Here is a 16,151-nt window from a genome sequence, read left to right as displayed (position 1 = left end):
CTAACTTTACTAACAATCTACATCGCTAAATTCTTTCTAAGGGTGATGGTTGAATATTAATCTGCTGCAACAGCAATGCTTGGAAAAGATCAATCACTAATGACACTTCCCAGTGAGGGGCTGGAAAACCCCTTAGAGTTTTCATACAAATCTTAGATTATGAGGGAAGTGGTGACCATGAGGGCAGCAAGCAGAGTGAAACTCCATAACAGCATGAGGTCTTCAGGACACATAGTCCTAGGAGCTTTACCTCTCCAAGGCACACCTATCAGGGGTGTGCTAACCATGAGTTCTAAAGCTGTTCTGCTGTTCCTCACAAGGCCCTAACAATTTATTTGTCCGTATGAGTGTCTTTGCCTGCATATGAACCATGGCTGTGCCTTGTGCTGGTGGAGATGAGAAGGAGGCATCAGATGCCCTGGCACTTAGTTATAGATGGTTGTGAGCCACCTTGTGGATGCTGGGAACTGAACCTGGGTCCTTTTAAAGAATAACAAGTGCTCTTAACCTCTGAGCCATTTTTCCAGCCCACTTTTGCCATTATTTTCTTCTGTAAATGATACTACAATGAAATCTTTTTTCTGTTATTTTGTTTTTTGAGACAGGGTTTCTCTTTGTAGCCTTGGTTGGTCAGGACTCTTTTCATAGACCAGGCTGGCCTTGAACTCACAGAGATCCGCCTACCTCTGCCTTCCGAGTGCTGGGATTAAAGGGATGCACCACCATGCCCGGCCCCTACGATGAAATCTTAATAAGAATGTTTTGGCAAAGTTTTTCAAATACATCATAGGATAAATTCATAGAAGTGCAATGACTGAATTATTGCACATGTATATTTAACTTTTATATGCATATACATATGTGTATACATATATACATATTTAGATACATATAATTTTAAAACAGTTTATCTGAATATATTTTATTTAATGAATCCATAATCAAAATCTTGTTCTAATTATTATACAAACTTTTATAATTAAAAAAAATCAGTATTCCTAAGTATATTATTCTTGGTTCTATTTTATAACATTCTTAAATATAGTTATAATATGTAAAGCTGGCTTACATGCCAGATTTTTGAAGGCTATAGTAGAAGAATTATCCGCAGGTTCAAGGGTAGCCAGGGCTACATAGTGAATTCCACACTAGCCTGGACTATAGAAGAGACCCTGTCTCTACAAAACAAACCAAATCAAATTACGTGATTGTAGAATTATTACATTTTGTATGCATGTTTTGACTTTTGAACCTGGGCCTTACTATGTGCCCCTGACTACTCTCATCCTTGCTATGTAGTCCACAGTGGCCTCCAGGACAAAACTGCTTGCGACACAAGTCACAACTCCAAATCTTCCTGATTAAGCCTCCTGAGTGTTGGGTTTTCATACTTTTCATTTTAAAATGCCCTTGATGGCTCAGTGGTTAAAAGCACTGGCTGCTCTTCCAGAGGTCTTGAGTTCAGTTCCAGCAACCATGTGATGGCTCACAGTCATCTGTAATGGAATCTGTTTCCCTCTTCTGGTGTGCATGAAAGCAGAGCACTCATATACATTAAATCAATCAATCTTAAAATGTCCTTGACATCCCCAGCACTGTAAAAACATAAGGTGTTTCTAATATTCCCCACACTGTAACAAAATAAAATACCTTTAAAAGGGAAAAGCAAACAAATATGTTTGTTTTAATAAGAGAAGGTGTAAGGTTGAAAAGACAAAATATATTCATTCTCTTGTCAGCTAGTTGCAAATACCTGTGACCATACAAGCCTGAATGGACCTGATCTCATCAAATAACTAATAGGAATTTTGTTTTAGGGAAATTGAGGTAAAAAACCCAAGATTATTTCATGTTTCTGTTTGATGATAGTGTAGGCTGGTGAGATGGCTTAGAGGTTAAGAACACTGACTGAGTTCAATTCTCAGCAACTACATAGTGGCTCATGACCATCTATAAAGGGATTGATGCCCTTTTCTGTCATGAAGGTGTACATACAGACAGAGTACTCCTACATTAAAAAAATGTTGTAATGAGAAAGCAAGCCTTTCCTTCAGTTTATTCCACTTAGAATTCATAAGCCCTTCCTGTTGGTCATATTTATGACTATTAATAGAGAGTGATGGAACAGAGGTGGGAGATAGTTACCTAAGAACAGCCATAGATGGACATTAAGAACTCACACTCCTGAAGAGCTTACTGTACACATATGTGGGTAGTCACTCATATAATTAATATGAATGTGATGGAGAGTCTAATGACTTTTGATCCATTTATGTGAATTACTTAGGTGATTTGATTTTTTATTGTTAGCATTTTAAAGGCCTTCAAATTTAGGTTTTTGTATTATTAAATATCCTGACTTTTTGCTAAACTTACTGATAAAATTTATGTTGTGATAGGAGAACAAAGTCCCAACGTGTCATTGATGCAGAGAATGTCTGATATGTTATCAAGGTGGTTTGAAGAAGCAAGTGAAGTTGCACAAAGCAATAGAGGAAGAGGAAGACCTCGGCCCAGAGGTAATTTCGTCTACTAGTTAAAGTTATTAGAAAGATGGCCAAAACACAAACAAACAAACAAACAAAAAACTAAAACAAAACAAAAATCCAAAAAACTGATGATGGAAAATAGGTTTGTTTTTGTTTTTGTTTTGGCTGGCTGGTTGGTTGGCTGGTTTTGGGTTTCAAATAACTCAGTTGTTCTAGAACTCACACTGTAGACCAGGCTGGCCTTGAACTCAGGTCCATCTGCCTGTGCCTCCTGAGTGCTGGGATTGTAGGCATGCCCCACAGCACCCAGCTAGAAGATAGTTTTTGTTGGTACCATCTAGCTGTTAACTGAACTGTGTTTTGTGGCTACAGAAGTCGTCATAGTTCTTTTCAAATTCCACTAGACCCAGATTTTTAACTTATTTCAAAACAAAAGATTTCTAATTTTAAGTCTATTTCCAATACACTTTGAAAATGGAAGTCTGCAGGACTCTAAAGATAAGAGTACGTATATAATTAGAAAACTTAGCCAGGCATGGTAGTGCACGCCTTTAATCCTAGCACTTGGGAGGCAGAGGAAGGTAGATCACTGTAAGTTTGAAGCCAGCCTGGTCTACAAAGCGAGTCCTGGACAGTCAAAGCTACACAGAAAAACCCTGTCTCAAAAAACAAAAAAACAAAAAACAAACAAACAAACAAAAAATTAGAAAGCTTGATTATTTAAACATTTTATTTATCTATTTTGTATGTGTATGTGTGTATACATATGTGTGTGCATGTGGAGGTCAGAAAAACAACTTGGGGAAATCAGTTTTCAAACTCAGTTAGGCTTGTTAGCCAGTTTACTTACCTGCTTAACCATCATACTGAACCAAGATTGATTATTTTAAGAAGAAAGTATCATTGATTCTTTTTTCCCTATTGAATAGACGATTTTATTAGGTGGACCAAACCACCAGTAGCTATTATTGATATACTGAGTGTCTTAGTTAGGGTTTCTATTGCTGTGATGAGCAAAAATCAAGTTGTGGAGGAAAGGGTTTATTTGACCTTCTTTTCCACATCACTGTTGATTATCAAAGGAAGTCAGAACAGGAACTCAGAGCAGGATCCTGGAGGCAGGAAGTGATGCAGAGGCCATGGAAGAGTGCTGTTTCCTGGCTTACTCAGGGCTTCCTCGGCCTGCTTTCTTATAGAACCCAGGACCAACACAGGAGTGGTATCTCCCACAATGGACTGGGCCCTCCTCCATGTATCACTAATTAAGAACATGCTCTACCAGGTGGCCCAAAGCCCAAACTTAGGGAGATATTTACTCAATTGAGGGTTCCCTTCTTTCAGATGACTTGAGTTTATATCAAGTTGATATAAAACTAGCTAGCACGCTGAAATTTTATATTTGTGTGTGTGCATGCACACACACTCATGTATGTGTTTTCAGAATGTTTCTGTAGAGGTTTGTTTTGTGTTTGTCTTTTTGCATTTAAAATTTGAGTTTGACACTGGAGAGATGGCTCAAGAGAGATGCTTAAGAGCACTTAGTGCTCTTGGAAATGACTTGCGTTCAGTTCCTAGATAGCTGCTCTCAACTGATAGTAACTCCAGGTCTGGGGGAATCTCACATCCTTTTCTGGCCCCAGCAGGCAGAATGTCCCCAAAACACTCATACATTTAATTATATAAATAATAGATCTTTTAAAAACTTGAGTTTGCATTAACATGTGCTTTTTTGAAGGTGGAACAAATCAGCCAGATATTTCAACTCTTCCTACGGTTCCATCAAGTCCTAATTTGGAAGTGGGTGAAACTGCAATGGATGTAGATGTGCCAGCTGAACAAGTTCTCCAACCTTCTACATCCTCTACAGTGTCAGTTCAGGCTCAGGCAGCAGCTGCCGTAGAAAGCCCTCATTCTGCATCTTTGCTGTCTTCTCCAGACAGTGCACAGAGGCAGTCTGCTGAGGCATCTGGACACCATGCACATCATCAGTCTGGTGAGGATGTTATTTTTCAAGTAGGCTGTTTGTCTGGTGATCTTTGATAGGAAGACTTTATAGTCTATTTTGGAAGATTTTAAATTACAGTAACTTCTTGCTGGGATAAATGGTTGAAATTATTTGTAGTATGCAATCATAACTTAAACACAAAATTCAAGTGTGTCTAATTGACATGAATTTTTATAAATAGTGTATCTATAATTTACATACGGTATTTTTAAGGCAATATCCGGCATTATTTTGACATTGTTTAATACACTGAGAGATTATTTACCAAAATATTGTTCTAGATTTTCTTGGTTCTATGATTATATTAAAATGACAGTGAAATATATCTCATTAGTATTATTTCTATTGCATTTATGTTTTCAATTTTACCTCAGATTATTAAGTACTTTGAATGTATTCAGAATAGTGAATCGCAGTGGTACCTTCTCAAGAGTGTATTCTACTTTACCAGAAGTAATTATTTCACTGTTCTGTGTATGAAAAAGAATTATCTATCCAGTTCATTACACTTATGGTACTTTATGCTAGTAAAAAATAGGTATTCCTGAATTCTTTTATCAGTTTCTTCTCAGTACAGTTAACTTCTCGTGTTTTTTCCCTCCCATCTGTGGAATATACTATTTACAATAATTTCAGTAAATAAATATAGTCTACTTGAAGTTTTAACTATATGCTTATAAATATAGTAAAAATAATATATTTTTTAAATTATTTTTAAGTTTTTTAAAGGAAGCTTGATATAGAACAAAAATATTAGCAAGGGATATAGCTGGAATCCAGCAAGTACCTAAACTAAGACCTCTGACAGTTTCCTAACACCTTTGCCTCCAAGCTGTCACCAATGCCAGATCTCAGATAATGGAGTATTTTAAATTAAGTACTGTTTATTGCTGTCTCTCATTTTTGGTAATTAATAATCACTCTCTGTGGGACTAGAAGATAGCGTCAGCTGTATAACTATGTACAGTTTATCAACACAGTAAGCAAAAGTTGAGCTAGAAAGTCAACTTTTCCACATTTCACATGGCACTTCAGCTTCAGGGAAAATAAACTGTTTTGAATGGTTTGAGAAACAGAGCCAGAGGAGTTTGAAGTAGACCAAAACTAGTGAGATCAGTAAAGATAAGAAAAATTTAAAAATACTTATTTTATGTGTGTGTTTTGCCTGCACATATGCATGTGCACTACAGTTGTGCCTGAGTAAGTGAGAAGAGGGCATTAGTTTCCCTGGAACAAGACTTATGCCAGTTGCAAGTCCCCATGTAGATGCTGGGAACTGAATTCAGGTCCTCTGTAAGGGGAATAAGAGCTCTTGACTGCTGAGCCATCTCTGAAGTCTCAAGATGTGGACTTTTTTTTTTTTTTTTTTAAAGACTTATTTGTTGTTTATTCAGTATTCTGCCTGCATGTGTGCCAACAGGACAGAAGAAGGCACCAGATCTCATTATAGATGGTTTTGAGCCAGCATGTGGTTGCTGGGAATTGAACTCAAGACTTTTGGAAGAACAGTCAGTGCTCTTAACTGCTGAGCTCTCTCTCCATCCCCCAAGAAATGGATTTTTAAAGTGCTAGTATTGTAAATATTCTGAATGAGTTCAAGCAATTGTAAGTTATCAGGAAACTCAATTGTACTGAGTCTTAACTAGTTCTAGTTGTACTTAAACACATTTATGAGTTAAATAGTTGTGGCGCTTTTTAAAAAATGTTTTTCATAGATATTCTATGCACTTTCATTTTATTGCTGAATTCCTTTTAGTGTCTGATATACTAAGCACTAAAGAATATTTTTGTGATGGTTGTATGATTATTGTTTGAGTATTATTTGGTACCTTTGTCCATAATCATTTCAAAGAAAGTAAGAAAATGTTTTGAATTAGTAAATTGAGAATTTTGCTTAACTTACAAACTATTATTAGAGTATTTTCCCGCTTCTGAAATTATATCACTTCTGAGGAAGATGACTATGTCTGTAATTGTTTTAACAGTAGCCCTTTCATTATCCTAGAGTCTAACATTTCAACCGTAAACACTTAATGTTTTTGTTTTGTTCTTTCCTGTTCCTTTGCACTTACCAAAGCCTATCCAAATTCAGATGTTTAACAGACATTGGGGGCTGTCCATTGTGAGAATGTAGGAGGTGGAATGTCAGTCTAGAGCTGTGATTTCGGCACCCTTTCCTCCTGTGTCATTATTACCTTTGTTGCTAAATTTTCCCTTTTAGCCTCAAGCATACTGTAACCTCTTTCCTTAACAAAGAAAGAAAGCCTCTCTCGACCACCCTGCATTCTTCCAAATACTGTAGCCCTGCTTCTCTACTGACTCAGTTCTCTTCAGTTCCACCCCCCCCCATTTATTCTTGAACCAACTGAAATTCGCTTTTCAGCCTCCTTTTCCTGTAGAAATTTTTGTCAAAGTCACCAGTGACTTACCAATCATGAGAATGTTTCTGATAATACCTTAGATTTGTTGGCTCAGTTGCATTTAACATAGTCTTTCCCTTCTCGCCTTTCTTGGCATTTATGCCATCCTTATTATCCATCCTTATTATCCATCATGACTTAGTTTCTAGAAACCATTGTTAGTTTTCCTTGGTCTATCTACTTTTGATTGAGTATTGTGGCTGAAGCTCTTAGGATAATAATCTTGTCTTTTCTATATAAACTTTATTTGTCTGGATTTTCCTCTAATGTATGACTCCCAAAGCTACATTTAAGTCTTATCTTACAGCCCAAGTTTCTTTCTTTCTTTTTATTTTTATTTTATTTTATTTTATTTTATTGTCTAATTATTTGAGACTCCACTTCTGTTGTTTTCTGTGATTTTAAACTTACTAATATGTCCAAAATAAAATGTAATGCAACCTCGTGTCCTTCCTATCCTTTTAATGGTTCCCCTTAGTTCTTTTAAAAGTTTCAAAAAATTTGATGAGTGTGCATGTGGGTGTGGGTGGGAGGGTGTAGGTCAGAGGACAACTTTCATGAGTTTCTTCTCTCCTTCCACTATGTAAGTTACCTGCTGAGTCATCTCACCAGCTCTTACTTTAGTCCTTTTATGTCATAATTTTAGTTTGCTTATTTTAATAACCCATGAGTTACAAAACATAAAATAATATATTCTTTGGTTTTTTTTTTTATGTCTCATACTCAATTCATCAACAAGTCTTATTGTTACTGTATCTAAATTATATTCTACCTACCTCTTTCTATTTCACGGTCATTCCTATTTCATGCTTGATAAGCATGCATCTATTTTTGTTCCTTTATAAATTATTTTCCATAAAGAAGCCACAGTAAGCCTTTGAAGTGTTTAATAAGATTCTACAATTTGGCTCTTTATGCCACTCAGTGAAAGCTAATTGTATTTAGAAATAGAACCACAGAAGAAAATACTTCCAACTTCTTACTATAGACCTCCGAGGGCCTACAAGGCCTGGCCCTTCTACCGCTCTACTGATTTCCTCTTAATTCCTTTACTGTCATACTCTTTTGCCTCTTTGTTTTTAACTCTTAAGTTCTGGTTTTTATTTTTATTTTTTAATTAGAAAGATGTTCTTCAACTTAAATACTTCCCAAGTGAGTGTTCCCATAATTATCTTAGAGTAAAAAAAATTATCTTAGAGTTCCCTTTCTTTTCCACTTTCCCTAAAAAGTTGTTTTTTTTATTTAATAAGACCTTGTTTATTTCACAAAAGTACCTATTAACTCGTGCTTGCTTTTTTTATTTTGTTTAGTTTGTGACTTCTTTTTTACTATACTGTGTTCTGACAAAGATAGGGCATTCATTGCCTATTGAGTCTGTAATATGAATGCCTTTTCCCCTCCACAATAGACTCTAAAGAAGTAGTAAGGATGTTAGGAAACATCAGGTTGTTTTTAAGGTGGCATATGTATCTTTAGAATTCTAGCCCTACTTCACTAGCTGTTTTATAGGGAAATGGGTCCTTAAGCTTTGAGTTGAATCCTCCTACATGAGCATATGGAGTGCTGGGATTGCATGTGCAGCCCACTGTACCTGGACTTTAGCTTTTGATATGTCTGGTAGGCTGTTCTCCTGTGTGTGTAGGGCTGTCTTTTGAGGTAACATCTCATGCCCTGGCTAGCCTGGAGATCTGAGTCCTCTTGCCTGTGCTCTCAGGTGCTGAAGGATAGCCATGCACCACTACCCAGAAAGCTCTGCACAGTTAACAACGTGAAGGAGACATTCTGTGTTTAGATTTCCAGTCTATCATTTGGGGTCATGCTTTTGCTCTACAATTATAGGTCATACAAGACTAAATAGATAATTTTTTACCTTGTTGTAAAAATATTTTATGTTAGCTTACAGAAATGTTTCTAAAATCTTGTTGATGTAAATATAAATGTATAAACCAAGACAGCTAGAATATACTAGCAGGATAAAAATCAAATGGAGGTACAAGTGATGCAGGGATGCAAGATTCATGGTGAGGACAGTGTCTCTGGAGCACACTGAAATGGACTCCTTCAAACTAGTTCCTGTGTTTCTATCTCTGGCATTGTGATTCTATACACCACCTCCTCCTCCTCCTCCTCTTCCTCCTTCTTCTTCTTCCTGCAATATTTTTTGTTGAAAAATAAAATAATTCATATTACTATACACATTCTTCTATGGATCATTTGTCAGGACTTTTTTTAGAAATGTGCTTATGAAGTTAAATTTTTTAACACTAAGAAAAATACAACTCTGTGCCAAATTCAGTAAGATGCTTATGAGTTTAAATTTTAAAGTATTCCAGCAAAAGTACAGAGCATTACAATCTTTCTCGGTGATGCTTGGATGTCTCCTCTTTACCAAGATAACCTTGCTGAGGCTGGATGTTTCCTAGGCTAGAATGTTCTTTGGGTATGTTTTCATTTGCTGCATCATCTGTAAATGTTTTCCATGTTAGAAAGCTTGGGCTGAGAGAGTGGTGATAGTTTATTTTTCTTCCTTTGTATTCACTTGGCACCCATTTAAAACTATGATTAGAGAATGTGGTAACTTTGGATTAAATGGTGATTTCAATGCTTACAAAATTCAGTTTGGAGCAGAGATGCCCTTGAGACTGGAGGCACTTCCAGCAGCTGTAAGTTTCTAATTAAATAGACCACTCAGCCTGCATGCACATGCCTTTAATCGCAGCACTCAGGGAGGCAGAGACAGGTGGATCTCTGTGAGTTTGAGGCTAGCCTGGTCTACAAAGTGAGTCCAGGACAAGCCAACACTACACAGAGAAACCCTGTCTTAGAAAAAAAATTCCATTAGCAGAAGATATGTAGATAGTAAGGCCTGTATGTGAATTCTTACTTACAAATAACTGCTTAAATTCAGTTTTTAGACTATGAATAATCATTACACTACATTTAGCTCTGTGGAAACCTCATTAGTGTATTAAATACTGAGCTGTATTGTATAGTACGGCAAAATTTTCAAAGCCTAAATAATAGTTATATGGTAGTTCCTTGAAATAGGATCCTGTCAGACCCAAGATAGTAAACAAGTTGGAATTGGAAGAAAAATTGAGAACAAACAGGTAAAGTTTCACTGAATTAGATAACAAACATAATACATTGTTCAGAAACCCTGAAGGTCTGGAGTGAAGCAATAACTAAGCGGCACTTTCTTGGCTCAACTGGAGGTGTTTTTAGTTTTCTCCCAGCTTAGTGAAATTAAGCCAGTTAGGGAGAACAGCCAGGGACCTTTGAGAGGAAAATGAGTTTTTTTTTTTTTTTTTGCACATGAGATTCCCTTTAGTAGTTCTCGGTGGTTTGTTTAGTTTTTGATTGTTAATATTTATACCAAAATATTTATTGTATTACCTTTCAATTTGGTTTTATATTAAGAAAAATGAATCTTCCATTTATTTGCATTTATAAGTTATATATAGTTACATATTTTTAAAAGGATTTAATGAGTCTGTATATTTCAGCTGCTATAATATTTCAAGCTGGTAAGTAGAGCTGTTTGCTTAATCTGATATATCTGTTGATAATTGCTTTTTTTTTTTTTTTTTTTTACTTTTATTGAATGTCTATGATTTACACATCATGCACCAAAATCCCTCTCCTCCCCCAAGTAAAATCAAACAAACAAACAAAAAATCTTGTCACAGAAGCTGTAGTGTATCACACAGTACAGCCTTTTGTCCACATATGTTTACTTTCAAATGTTCATTGCTGAGTCTTGGGTCTGGTTTGAGGCCTACACTATCGTTACTGGATCCTTACTGGGACTGCTGTTGGATATCCCATTGTTGCTGTGTGTCAAGGAGATTCTTAATCTTTGAATCTGCAGGTCTGGCCCCTTCGTATGTTCCAGCAGATCATACATGGGGCAGATGTTAGGGTGAGGTCGACTCAGCCCTGGATCAGGGCCCGCTCCCATGTCCTCAGGGCAGGACCGCTCTCCCACTCCAGTGTCATCAGGGCAGGACCCACTCACCTGCTCCGTGTCCTCAGGGCAGAGCTGTTAATATTTTTTAATGCAATATGTACTTAAGACTTTTTTTTTTCTTGTAAATTAACCTAAGATGTGAAAAGCAACTTTACTTAAAAGGTGGCAGATTCTTCTTTAAGTAGCTCTGCACCAAATGGAGTGCATAAGATCAAGATAACCAACCCTTGCTGGCCTGGGTTCATGAGCATCAGCGCACTGTGCACGTCTGCTTCTGTTTTACATACCACCAAAGGGTCCAGACTTCAATCTTTTTCCTTTCTCTCTTTTCCTTTTCTTTTCCTTTCCCTTGTTTCTCTTCCCCCAAACATTACTTGATCAACATGTGTGCTGACTGTAGTAGAGTTCTTTAGAGTATCAAATGACAACCTCGTGGCTATATAATCATACTTAATGGTGCTAAAAGCATTACTACTATATTGACTGAAAAATGGATGCTGAACACTTTTTAAAAGCCATTGTATAACAATATTGTTAGTGCATAGTATCCTGCTCAGCACCAGTAGATTCTCTAGGGAGAACTAACAATGGAAGACTATCGATGATACTTTAATTGTTAACTTTCTTTTATTGAAAATAGATGGTTTGGTTTGTTTCTTCATACAATATATCCTGAATTTGGTTCCCCTTCAATCTTCTTTTTCTAGTTTTTCCCTACTTCCCCTCATCTGGATCCATTCCCTTTCTGTTAGAAAACAAATGGGCATCTAGGAATAATAGCAAAATAAATTATAATAAGATAAAACAAAAACAAGCAAATTGGCATAGTATAAGACAAACAAACCTAAGGAAAAAATAACTCAAGAAAAGAGATATAGACACAAAGACCAACTTGTTCTCACACCAGAAATACCATAAAAATGCAAAATTGGAAGCGATAATATATACGAAAAGGACCTATAGGGTAAAAAAATGAAGGCAAGCAAAAGAAATTAAAAAATAAAAAAAGAAAGAAAGAAAAGAAAAGGTCCTGACACCAACATTTTGAGAGAACCTCCAAAGATGTCATTGACTTCATTTTCTGTTGGCCATCTACTACTGGGCATGCAGACTACACTTAAGAGTAGTTTGTTTTCCCAGTGAGATTCCCTTGGAAATAACTAAATTTTCATTTGAAAGGGATTGTCAAGTGGTGACAGCTTCTGAGTTAGGGGTGAGGCATGTGTCCACTTCTCCTTTTAGCTCTAGGACTCCATGTGGTGCAGACCAATGCATGATGTCTCAGTCTTGTGAGTTCATGTGTTTGTCAGACCTGTTTTATTTAGAAGGCCTGTTTCTCTGTTGTTTTCCACTACCTCTGGTGCTTATACTCTCTGCCTCCTCTTCCAGAGGTTTCCCTGAGACCTCAAGTGAGGGCTTGGGGGCTGAGTGTTCTGAAGTCTCTTCACTTTCTACATATTGTCTGTCTGTAGGTTTCTGTATTTGTTGCCATCTGCTGCAATAAGACTCTGATGACAGCTGAACAAGACACTGATCTATGAATATAGCAGAGTGTCATAAGAAGTCATTTATTGCTACATTCCTTTAGCAGGATGGTAGTAGTTGGTTTTCTCATAGGTCCTTGGGCTGTCTAGTCTCAGGTTCTTGGTCAGCCAAGTAGCATTGGTATGGGTTCCATTTTGTGGAATGGGCCTTAAATCAACTCTGATATGGGTTGGTCACTCCTACCAACTTTGTGCCACCATTACACTAGCATATCTTGCAGGCGGGATACCAATATAGATCAAAGAGGTTTTTGTGTGTGTGTGTGTGTGTGTGTGTGTGTGTGTGTGTGTGTGTGTGTGTGTTTAAAGCTGGGTTGGTGTTCCTCTTTTAGTACCATGCCAGAGTACCTTCTAGTACCACGAACATTAGCCAGTAGGGGTGAAGGCTCAAAATAGGTACCAACTTGTGTATATGTTGTTTTCAGCAATGGGGCCTTTGTGGAAAGCAACCTATAGTCTTTGCAACAGCCTGGGTTGTTTGGAGGTTCCCATGGAATTTCTTTGGCCAACAACTCAGTTACATATAACCCAATCCCACTACTGGAAACCTCATTTGTTGATAAGAGATGTTCAGTTGAGGCTCTGTCTCTTCTGTTATTTGGTAATTTTATTTAGATCGTCTTCATATGTGTATGTTTTAGGAAGCTTCTACCATATTATTTTTTCATATTACCACTCCAATAGCCTTTAATTTTAGTTGTGTCTCACCATATTCCCTCCCTTATCTCCCTTTTCTTCTCTGTCCATTCCCACCCGATTTCCTGTTACAGTCAGTCCTTCCATCCATAGCTGTGTATTCTGTTTCCCTTTCCTGGGGAGATCTATTGTACTCTCTAGTCCCACACTTCATACCTAACATCTATGATTCTATTGATTGCAGCTTGCTTATCATTGACTCAACAACTAATATCCACATATAAGTGGATGCATACCTAGTATTTATCTTTCTGGGTCTGAGTTACCTCATTCAGGATGAATTACTTATTAACTCAATTAACTTGATTCGAGGCAATTCTTTATAAACAGGGGCCACAGTGATAAGAGATTAATGACTCTACATGTTTATTTCCCAAAACAACAAAATTTGTATGAAAGACTAAAGTGTAATTTGTGACTTAGAGGAATTATGTGTGCTTCCAGTACTAAATCTGCTACCGAGCGCATCATTTCCCATAGTCTGTGCTTCCTCTTTGATGCAGTTTGTATTCCTCTCTAAAGCTAATTTTCCTCCATGTCCTTGGTCTGTTCAATAATACCTGTCCTGCATTCACCTACTTTTTTCATGTATTATCTCTTCTTTCTCCTCAATTAAACATATTCTAGCAGCACACACTTTCTTTCCAGTTAAAACACACTAAGTTTCCTTTCACTTTCTTTCTCACCATCATCTAGTTCCCCCCCCCCCCCCCGGCCCCCGCTAACATTCAGTGCTGCCGCAGCATGTGTATCTTTCTGCTTCTGCTTGCACTTCTTAAGCCTCTGCTGTCTGGGTCTGGCTTATCTTCCACCAGTGTTGCCCTCGACTTACACAATACAAAATCTAGCTGTCAGTTCTCAGCCAGTAGTGTCCTTTTTAGGAGTGTGTTAGAAACATTAGGCACAGCGGCTTGCTCCATCCTTTGGCTATTTCCATCCTTTATGGACACACTTATGTCACTTTACCTGTAACACTTGGATCACTCAGTTGTGCCCGCCCTGTGCCTGGCTTTACCTGTTTTTCCATTTTTCGTTTGTTTGCTTGTTTTTTGAGACAGGGTTTCTCTGTGTAGCCCCAGCTGGCCTGGACTTGCTTTGTAGACAAGGCTGGCCTGGAACTCACAGAGATCTGGTTGCCGTTGCTTCCTGAATGCCGAGATTAAAGGCATGTGCCACCACACCAGGCCCAGAGCTCAGTTCCTATCTGTCATCAGGAGTCTTAAAGTTTTACCACAAGTGACATCTAAATTTCTGTTAGGAATCTTGACTTCCATTCAGTCTCTTACAGACTTCTCCACTTGGACGGCTGTTACTTCAGAGTGTACTGTTCACTCTTGTTCCTCACGGCAGCACATGACAGCCTCTTTGTCTCATTCCGAGGCCCAGCTTTTTTTTTTTTTATTCTGTGTCTAGACAATAGCACATATGCTACCTTCATCTCTCACATCTCCCACGTTTCCCCTTTCCTTCTCCTAGAACGGCTTCTCCATGATAACATGTAGCTTACTTCCTCATGTCTTTGTGGCCTGTGTTCAAGTAGCACCTTAGAAGACTTTCCTGAGAGCTGCTCACAAAATAACATCTCCCTTTCATCTGTCTTCCAGGCCTTCTGTGCTAGTTTAGTTTAGTGGTTACCCTGGAGGACTCCATAGATCTCTGTGTATGTGTATTTATAGATGTCTGTTCCCCTCAGAATGTAAATCCCTACGGGTAAGGATTATTTTGTTCTGTTTTGCTGTCCCTGAAACCTTACGTGTACTATGTATGCAACTACCTCTTTGCAGAATTTTATGTAATTTTTCTTTCATGTTGGTCATTTCCTCAGAAAAGATTAAAAAATATTGTATAAATATTTTTGAACTAAGATAGAAAAGGTAAATGACAATTTCAACATAAAAGGAAGGTTTTTTGAATGAACAAGTTTCATTTTTAAAACTCTAATGTATTCAAAGAATTGTTTCCAAATGTATATTTATTCATTTTATTGAATTTTAATTGTTACTTGATTAATTAGTAAAGTAACTTAAATTTTTGTTTAGGTTATTTAAATTAATTTTATAGCTATTATTTCTGTGTTGTTTTTCTGTACAAAGAGAAGAAAAATAGTGAATAATTGAATGTTTAATTTAGATTCTTATGGACTAAGTGTGTAATACAGAGATCAAATATGTGCTTAGGCCCTATATTCAATCTGTAGTGCCATAATATAATGTATCATAAAATAAAGTAGTGTTTTGCTTATGCAGGATTTTATTTTCATTAGTTTGGTTAAATATTTGTAGAAACTATGTGTAATTAATCATAATTACAGAGAAACATTTTATTGTAAATATATAGCATTGTTTTATAATTTAATGACTGTTATCATTAAGTTCTTTTTCGTATTCCTCTTTGAAGTATGACTTATTTAATCTTTCCTTTTTAAGTGTATGTCAACTTTATACTATTTTTGTCATATTACTCTCTTATTTCTTTTCCTATCTGTGTCAGAATTTTTAAGGGGGCCTGAGATAGCTTTGCTCCGTAAGCGCCTGCAGCAGCTGAGGCTTAAGAAGGCTGAGCAGCAGAGGCAGCAAGAGCTAGCACAGGCCCAGCGTCAGCCTTCCACTTCCGATCAGCCTCCTCACGAGGGCTCTTCAGGGGACCCTCGAGCTTCAGGTTATTGATGTCACGTGTGCTTAAGCAGCTTCTACAGTTGCTTTCTAATACTGCTACGTGTAGTCCGGTGTTCTCCTCCCGTTCAGATGGGAGCTAATGTGCTTGCAGCTTTTCCTTTCCTTTCTGGCAATGTAGTGGTGTTCAGTATCTGCTGCTAGAGGGAGGAGCATTTCTCAGAGATGTGAATATGCAATGATCCTTTATTTTACCGGAAAGCTATTTGGAAAGGGGCAAATATTTATTACTTTTAAAGCTGTTGAGCTACCTTTTTTTTTTTTTTTTTTAAATAAATCCACTAAATTTCATGCCTGCTTTGATCTTTTTGTTGAAATTTCCGGTGTGACAAAATGAACCTATGCTTATAGACTC

At 37.2% G+C, this 16,151-nt stretch overlaps 1 protein-coding gene across 4 annotated transcripts in view; it reads left to right on the top strand.

Annotated features, from left to right (window-relative positions):
• The window catches only part of Dcaf6 (DDB1 and CUL4 associated factor 6), a 102,946-nt gene that overhangs the window by 39,226 nt on the left and 47,569 nt on the right, over nt 1–16,151 (top strand). For 2 of the 4 annotated variants that reach the window (XM_051147762.1, XM_051147765.1), the window contains exons 9-11: nt 2,400–2,519; nt 4,225–4,482; nt 15,615–15,782. In XM_051147762.1, the coding sequence (XP_051003719.1) occupies nt 2,400–2,519; nt 4,225–4,482; nt 15,615–15,782 (546 nt within the window). The remainder of the gene's footprint in view (nt 1–2,399; nt 2,520–4,224; nt 4,483–15,614; nt 15,783–16,151) is intronic. The other 2 variants (XM_051147763.1, XM_051147764.1) reach the window with 1 other exon arrangement.

Source organism: Acomys russatus, chromosome 6, assembly GCF_903995435.1.
Source record: "Acomys russatus chromosome 6, mAcoRus1.1, whole genome shotgun sequence".
NCBI lineage: Eukaryota > Metazoa > Chordata > Mammalia > Rodentia > Muridae > Acomys > Acomys russatus.
The sequence above is the reverse complement of the archived record's forward strand: the minus strand, read 5'-3'. Positions and strand labels throughout refer to the sequence as shown.